The sequence below is a fragment of the Nothobranchius furzeri genome, chromosome 10 (assembly GCF_043380555.1).
Source record: "Nothobranchius furzeri strain GRZ-AD chromosome 10, NfurGRZ-RIMD1, whole genome shotgun sequence".
In the NCBI taxonomy this organism is placed as follows: Eukaryota; Metazoa; Chordata; class Actinopteri; order Cyprinodontiformes; family Nothobranchiidae; genus Nothobranchius; species Nothobranchius furzeri.
This window is the reverse complement of record NC_091750.1, coordinates 43,671,980-43,680,666: the sequence shown is the minus strand read 5'-3', so window position 1 is coordinate 43,680,666 and position 8,687 is coordinate 43,671,980. Positions and strand designations below refer to the sequence as shown.

General features: G+C 43.5%; 1 protein-coding gene across 2 annotated transcripts; it reads left to right on the top strand.

Moving 5' to 3' along the window:
- The first annotated feature begins 1,633 nt into the window (after nucleotides 1-1,633).
- Nucleotides 1,634-5,633, top strand: capns1a (calpain, small subunit 1 a). Of its 2 annotated transcripts, none has more exons than XM_015960630.3 (11): nucleotides 1,634-1,795; nucleotides 2,517-2,573; nucleotides 2,652-2,688; nucleotides 2,772-2,864; nucleotides 2,981-3,038; nucleotides 3,145-3,209; nucleotides 4,518-4,586; nucleotides 4,779-4,857; nucleotides 5,068-5,184; nucleotides 5,258-5,316; nucleotides 5,400-5,633. In XM_015960630.3, the coding sequence occupies exons 2-11, from the start codon at nucleotides 2,527-2,529 to the stop codon at nucleotides 5,424-5,426; spliced, it is 651 nt and encodes a 216-aa protein (XP_015816116.1). In that variant the 5' UTR covers nucleotides 1,634-1,795; nucleotides 2,517-2,526; the 3' UTR covers nucleotides 5,427-5,633. The 2 variants fall into 2 exon arrangements, with proteins under 2 accessions (XP_015816116.1, XP_054586442.1); XM_054730467.2 differs by having other exon boundaries at nucleotides 1,638-1,765.
- The last annotated feature ends 3,054 nt before the right edge of the window (nucleotides 5,634-8,687 follow it).

The window sequence follows — 8,687 nt, the reverse complement described above, 5'->3', positions numbered from 1 at the left end:
GCTTCGACTACTAAAGGATCCACCCTAAGACGCAACCAACCTTCATGCTGTTGTGACCTGGAGACGACTCTGGACTGACCTGGTCGCATTGCATTTAATCTGCAAACTTCAGTGCCTTGGGGTCACCCGAACCCTCGACATCTCAGATCCAAAAGAGGGTCTCCGAAGGGTACGTAGACACAACAAGAGTGTGTCAGATGCTGTTTTTTTTATAAATCAACTCTCTAGTTTATAGCATACCAAAGTCTTTTACACCCAGAACTCACAGTTTCTTCCAGATACAAAGGTTCTGATAAAAGTCACATTCCATCATCACATATTGCATTCCATCAACACATATTCATTCATCACACATTGTTTCATAACTTGTCATGTATTATAATTAGTCTAGAAAATACAGTTTATTTTTAATTATATACTTGACTCTGTCTGAATTAATACGAAGTGTGTTTATAGTCACTGAATAATAATAATAATAATACAAAGATCAATCAGATTGATATTCTATATTCATATAGAATCTGCACATCTTAATGGTCATAATTAAACCCCCCAAAATATTCCATGTATCACTATTTTAAAATTTTCTCAACACAAGTAACAGATAAATTAAGACACAACAAATAAATTAACTCCTTTAAGTAGTCAGCTCTTTTCTCTCTCTCTCTCTTCCGGCGTCCTGTCTGGCTGTAAAGCAATCAGAACTGATGTTGAGATCCGAAAACAAGCCTCAGTTTTATTCTCACAGGTAGAGCTTTATAGAATCAGTTGTAATCCTCCACTTGATGTCTAAATTTCATTAAAGATGCTCTTGGAGACAGAAATTAAAGAGAATGGGGGAGAGGAAAAGAAGAGATGGGGGAAGAATTCACAAAATAAACATTAAAAGATGTACAAGAACCAGCTTCTAGATCTGCACAAAGGGACAGAGAGAAAAAGGGAACACACAAAAATACAACAGAACCAGAATTTTATTCTGTCAGTTCTGATGGACGGATTGTCTTGTTCTTGTCATCCAGACTTAGTCTCTCTCACCCTCTCTTTGAATTGTATTGACACTATATGTATATGAATTACACAAACACTCATTTATTTTAATTGTTACCTATAAGAATTGTATTTTGCTTATTAAAATGGCTGAGTAGTAGTTTCTGCATCTCTATCATATATTAAGTGTTTTTAAATACCTGTCATAAATCTCACACACCTGTTGTATGAAAACTTTTAGTTAGTTTGATTGACATTGTTTGACTGATTTTTAGTGATTGAGCTTTTTTTCTTTAAGTTTTGACACTAAGCTCTAGACAAGAGTCACATATGCATCCGCAGCAAACCCACTATTAATAAAAACGCTACAACATGTGTGCTGTATCAGAGCTACATGTGTGACGTTTGCAGAGAAGAAAACCGCATCAAAATCGGTTCAGAATTCAAGGAGTTATGGTTGATGTAACATGCTGACACTTCAATGCCCCTGTCGAAGAGAGGGGGCTCGACCGATCCAAGATGGCGGCGCCACCGCTCGTCAGCGCCCATAGGCAATAGCGGTCACGCGGGGTCGGTGTGTCTCTCTCTTCCGTTTGTCTAATTTGTGATAAATTGGCTTGCCTTTACTGCCGTCGTTGTCCTACTATTTTGTGATAAGTTAGCTTGCTTTAAGCTGCCATCGGCGTCAGTAGTGTGTCAGCTGGGGCGTGTTCACGGAGGCTCGCTCTTGCCTGCTGCCTTTAGACAAACTCGCATTAAAAGTCGGACTGAGCTTGAGGTAATCTTTTTGAAGCACTTGTACTAAACGGTAAGTGTGGCTAAAACACCCGGTGTTAGGATACCGGGCCGGTGTTTACCTTTAACGGAAGTTCGGAAGTTAGCTAAAGGCCCAGTTTAGCTAAATCAGACCGAATGTTGCAGTGTAATGTTGGGACAGCTGATGTGAAGTTAGTTTATTCTTAATAAAAGGCTTCGTTTTATGCTTATTGTTGTAGAATGAACGCGGTTGGTATGTCAGGTGTTTTTACGGCAACGAAACTGCTTTAACCGAATGTTTATTTTATTTTATTAAATAACTAACAAGCTAACCAGACGTAAAGCTAACTAACCCGGAGTTACCAGCGGTGAGTTCCGGACACTGAAGTTGTGTTCATATAAACACACGCGCGTGTTTTCTTGCACATCTTGTTCTTTTTTGTTTGCCACGATGGTAAAAATCAAACCAGGAACTCTGGAGCCGAGGGTGTGTCTGCGTAAAAGAGCTTTAATTTCTGAAAACAAACCCATCAGGTTGGGCTGCAATCCGTTAATCGGCTCTCTAGTAAAGAGAACATGCTAACTAGTTAACCAGGTTAACACGACTGCTAATCGGCCGGTTGCTTGCCATCATCTCCACCTCTAGCTGCCCTCATTGTTTGTAAACAAAACCGGACAAGTAAAATGTTTCTGTAGCTTCAGGGAAATGAAACAGCCCTGTGGACTTCCGGCTTGTTGTTGAAGCTTGTCTGTTTTATTTTCTCTGATTCCAGTTGACCTAAGATGTTTTTTGCCAAACAGTTTATCGGCGGCTTAATTGATGTTGTCAGGTGAGAATATGGAAAACCAATTTGAAGACAGTCTGATTGTATTTGTTCACCTTTGAATGGCTGATCGTCTCTCCACAGCAACATTGACCCAGGGCAGTTTGCTCCCTCCAACCCCGTAAGTGTCAGACAGGATGTGATCAGCTGTTCTGCTGACTGGACCAGTGTGTGTAATGGTTTCCTGGTGCCCCTTTCCCACAGCCTCCACCCCGCAGACCAGTGGCCTATGCAGAGAAACATGAAAGTGATGAGGAGAAACAGTTTCGTAGAGTCTTCCAGCAGCTTGCTGGAGATGTGAGTGTTAGGAGGCTCTGTGTGGATTTGTTTGTGTATAACTTATTTTAATAAGATAAAAATTTAAACCCAACAGTAGTTGTTTTTAATCTATTTCCTTCTATGCTAAATGAAAGGACATGGAGGTGAGCCCAACTGAGCTGATGAACATCCTGAACAAGATCATCGGAAAACGTGAGATCTGTTCTTTAGTTTCTGCTCACGAGTCTGGTCTGAACCATGTTTGATCAAGTCCCTGTTCCTTTAAAGAGGCTCTTGTCACTAACTGGGCTGTTTGTAGATGGAGACCTGAAGACGGATGGTTTCAGCATTGAGTCGTGCAGAAGCATGGTGGCAGTCATGGACGTATCCTTCCTGTGTAAATCAGCACAGTGCCAGAACGGTGGCAGGACAATCTAAAGATCTGGGCCCTCATTCATCAGCCGTACTTATGGACAGATCTGCACAGTACTGATTATACACATGTTTGTGTTATTTACCAATTTTGCATAGAAATGTTCCTAAAAATAAGAACCGCTCTGGTTATATCTACGATAGAGCCCTGCACTGAAGCCCTAGGCCCGCGGGTCGGCCTGGCCCGAGGGCCGGGCTTCGGGCCAACGACTGTGTAATTACCTCGGATACGGGCCGGGCCCCTTTATTTTTAATCGAATTCATTAAAAAAAATTGTAACACTTGAACGCAGCAGCACCTGCCTGCTTCTCACGCACCGGCACCCGTTAGTGAGTTAAGTATTTTATCCAATAAATAATTGTTGGTGGAAAAAGTTTATTTTTTTTTATTTTTTTTTTAAATCTATTTATTTATTGCATAATTGGTGCTAAAATCAATAAGACATGACTGACAGGACTGAGACGTTAAATCATGGCTGATCTGTGTTGGAGGATTTGGCAGAGCCTGCACTCTGGAGGGAACACATCCTCCGTGAGCGCGCTGATCTCCCCGAAAAAGATCCTTCTGGAGATAGGCGGGGACCATATTTCACATGCTGCGATCATACCTTCTCTGCTCCCCGATCATGCATGCCGCGTTAACAAGGTAACCAGACTGAATGACAGCTCGGAAGACGCTGCACTCAGACATTTCCTAAAAACTAGCTCCAAACAGAACGACTCCTTAAATGGACAACCAGTTACTCTACAATTATCAGATTACATTTTTTATTTATTCCTGACGGGAACCTCTCCTCTGTCCTGACTGCATTTAGAACCGCTCCAACTTCTTTGGTTCTTTTGCACTTTCGCAGCTGGTGTCTCAATTTTGCTGCCAAAATTTACCTTTGGTTTTTTTTTTGGGGGGGGGGGGGGGGGGTCCTTCACGTGCGTGCTGAGGACAAAGTGTGACCAAATATGGTTAAATGAGGTTGTTTCTGTATATAATTGACTTGAGAATGGACACGAGCACCTCGGTACACACAGGTGGGATTTATCATCAGACGAATGTGGAGGAGCATGTGTACGAAAGGCCACTGCGTGTTTCATGGATTAGGATTTTTTACTGTTCATACACACATTCATGTGTAGGAGGGACTATAGGATAGTTTCTACGAATGTTTGATAAATGAGGGCCTGGACCTTTGTGTCTCCCTACTGTTGCATGAATATAAAACAAACAGGAGTCCTATGGGAGAACTTGTCCTTAAAACTGTTTCAGAGCGACAGCACAGGAAAACTGGGCTTCCACGAATTTAAATATCTCTGGGACAATATTAAAAAATGGCAGGTAGGTTCAGCAGGGATGTGACGAACGTCAGGTCCTCCAGATTTCTGTTTTGGGTCACTGAAATGTTTCAGATCAGCAAATGATGTCCCTATTGGACACAGACCTGCTGGGCAAATACAAAAGTGTGTGTGTGTTGGAAACTCAGACGCTCGTGGTTTAACTGCTTTGAATGTTTATACCGTTCCCGTTTAGGGCGTGTACAAGACTTTCGACGAGGATCGCTCTGGTTCCATCGGGCCAAACGAGCTGCCAAAGGCTTTCACAGCTGCTGGTGAGGATTTAATTCATGTTTCATACATGCTCTCTGAAAAGGTAAGCACCTTCAGCTGTCGTCTGTTTCATGCTGATGCAAGCGCACAGGCCTGGACCATTTGCATTGTGCTTGTCGGTATTTTCTCCGGTCTCTGCTTTACTGTAACCTCCTCATCAGACTGAGCTTCCTGTGAGAACAGAGGTTTTACCTGCGGCCGTTTCTGTGCAGGGTTCCGTCTGAACGACCAGCTGTTCAACATGATCATTCGCAGGTACAGCGATGAGAGTGGGAACATGGATTTTGACAACTACATCGGCTGTCTTGTGAGGCTGGATGCCATGTGCCGTGAGTTTCACCGCCCCGCCCTGAACTACAATGTTCTCTCTGCTCCTGAGGTTTAATGTCTGATCTGATGCAGGTGCCTTCAAGACCCTGGATAAGGACAACAATGGCACCATCAAAGTCAACATTAAAGAGGTAAAGAAACGAGAGGAATGTAAAACTTGTCAGGCTTGTCTGACTCAGGGTTCCTATAACGTTACCTTGTTTTCTCTTTCCAGTGGCTTCAGTTGACCATGTACTCCTGAGCCCCCCCCCCCCCCCCCCCCAACCCCGCTTGTTTATAAGAAATCACTTATCTAGCCACACAATTCAAATTATTCTATACATAACCCCGAAGCTCCCCCCGTATGGGACTTGCAGGTATTTATTTAAAAGGAATGCCTCTAAGGTCTGGCATGCATGCCAGAACAGAAATCTAGCCAATCACAGTCCTGCAGGTAGAACCGTGCCCACAGCCAAGATCTGGAAGTAAATCCTGAGCTGTGTGTGTGTGTGTGTGTGTGTGTGTCCCCCAAACAAAAGCACTCGAAGAGGCGGGCCGCCTAACTTTTATTAGTGGAAAAACTTGGAAGAGTAACAAATTTGTCGCAGATGTCGGGGCTGGTTTCACAAAGCTTGTTCTGTTATGGAGTTTTCCTGATCACAGGGTACTTTAAACTGGAGGATAGTCTCACTTTCACCACTGAACTGAAGCTCACACCATATAAATATGATACAGTACTACAAAAATGTCTTCCAGCGGTGGAAGCTAACTGCTTGGTTTTTGTTTCAGCACTGAACTCTGGGTGTGTACACGCTACCTGAGTGACAGTTTGCTTGGGTGTTACACCTGTGGGGGTGTGATTGTGTCAACATGAATTTAGTCACCAAGCACCTTCTCAGAAACGGGCGTGCCCTGAACAGCTTTCACAACAGCAGTTGGTGTCAAACATCAGGATGTTGTTTTGGGGTTGGCCTGATTGATTTTAGCAGCGCTCGGGTCTCATTTAGTGACTTTGTGAAGCCAGCCCACATCAGTGAGGGTGCGACGGCTCACCTGTTTTATTACTGCTTAAATGAAAACTGAAGGATGTCTGAGATGTAGAAACGTGAAACGTTTTCAGAGTTTTCTTGTCAAACCTGTTGTTAAACAGCAGCAGTCGTGTGTTCTTCGGCCATCATCATCATCATGTTGGATACAAACTACCACCCTAAGAGGCCTCCTCTGGCTGTTTATCACTGTAAACGTTGGCATTTTGTCTGCATCCAATTATATTGGCATGACGTGTGTGCGACTTCTTATTTTACAGGTGTCTGTGTGTGTGCGCCACTGTTGCATGCTGCAAACAGGGGAAATGTGTTTTTAAAGGGTTTTAACTACAGCTGCATGTAACTGAACGTGCTTGTATCAAATAAATTCTTGTGCCATATTTGAACTGATCGTCTGGTTTGTTTTTATAAAAGTCTTTAGACACATTTGGGTTCTAGAGTTGTGTCGTGCTGAACTCGGGTCTGATTCAGGACGTAAACCATAAACGCTGTGCAACCTTTTCATATTTTAAATCATTTTCTTGAGCCAGTATGTGCTAAAACGACTCTTACAGGGTTAATGTCACTAAGACCCCCATGGCCTTCTGTGGCCAGAATACCGCATATGCAACTGCAGAGATGCTGAGCCACTACATCCTGGTGGAGTTGAGCAGCAGGATGTCTGCATCCAATTCCCCCCCCCCCCCCCCCCCCCCCCCCAAGCATAATCATGGGGCATCATGCCGCCGGTCTCTGTCTGGCCAGAGGGCCTCATCAACATCACAGGCGATGTCCTCCTGGTCCAAACAGCGCTGGAAGTACCGCCTCGAGTGACGCCCTGACAGGCCTCAAAGGCCACATCTCTACAAGCGTCCTCCATGGCTTGAAGCAGTGGGACCTTGCTCTTTGGGTTCCTTTCGTACACCTTCCACCTCCAGGCTGAGAAAAACTCAGTGGGATTGAGGAAGGGGGAATAAGGTGGAAGGTATAAAATGGAAAACCGTGGGTGTTCCTGAAACCACTCATACACCTGGTAGCCTTGTGGAAACTTACTTTTATGCTGCAGTCCCTGATTGCAAACTGCTCGCCAGACCCGAAAGTTTAGAGATTTGAATATTTGTGTGTTGTTGATTGAAGCTTTGAGAATTTATGTGGAAAGTGTGTGTAAACCTGAAAATTGTGTGTTGTGTTTTGACAGCAAGGTAATGTGAAATTGACATCAGAGTGTAAAGGAGGGAAATCAGAGTTCTAATATGATAAGGAAATCTTTGTAAAAAGAAGCAAAGGTGAGCTGCAGCAGAGGTCTTTGAATCAACCATAGAGATTGGTAATAGTTATTCACCTTTTTTGTTCTTGAGCATGCTAACCAAATTAAACAGATTTGTAATACACTTAATGCATTTTGAATGCATGTAGTCTAATTTACTCAAATGGTATGTAGTTAGTAGAAAGTAGCAGGCAGTATTTTTTTTAATCAATCTGGAAATTTAACAAAGAGAAACAAACATGCAGCTTCCATCTTGCACCCTTTCAAAAACTTTGGACTTCAGAGGTCATTCCAAAGAAAATGGTTTGACTCTTTTGAGTGGCTGGAGCATTCGATCAGTCAAAATTCAGCATTCTGCTACAGCTGCAGAGTCTTTGGAAAGCAGGCATGGCAGCCAAAAAAAGACAGCATCACTAGCATGGTTGGTTTTTCCAACTGGAAAAGAGCATTGGACAGCTTCAGAGAGCATGACACGTGCAGGATACAAGGCTTCAATGCTTGCCTGGAATGGCTATAAGGTAACTTTGACAAAAGGCAGTGTGGTTGACCGAATAAATGTGGCCAGCATTGACCAGATCACCGAACGGAGAGAGTACCTTCGTCATGTTGTGGCTACAATATAACAGGGAATGCCTTTCCGAGGCCATGATGAAACAGATTCCTCAAGCAACCGGGGGAATTTCCTGGAGCTCTTGACTTGCCTGGAGGAATTTGACCCGTTTCTAAAAGACCACAGTGCACCCTCTCATTCCACCGATCTTTCCTCTGGTTCACAAAATGAAATGATCAAGTGTTGTGCTGATGAGGTTGCTGCTGGGATCATTAATGAGATGAAACATTCAAAAATGTTTGCAGTGATGGCTGATGAAGCTCGTGATGGTCGTGTTGAGCAACTTGCTGTTTGTGTGCGTTATATGGGGTCTGATGACACAGTGAAAGAGCGTTTTCTTCAGCTTTCCAATCTTGAGTCCTTTGATGCTGTTTCCATTGCAGACACCATAGAAAATGTGTTAGAATCAAATGGATTGCAAGAACTGTAATGTGTTGCACAAGCATACGATGGAGCAGCAGTGATGCGTGGTCCAGTTGGAGGAGTTCAGGCTCTTTTTCATCAAAGGCATCCAGAAGCAGCTTATGTGCACTGCTACGCTCATGAACTTAATTTGGTGCTGTGCCACACTTGCAAGGCTGTGTCAGACGCCAGTGATTTCTTTAACACACTAGAGAGGTT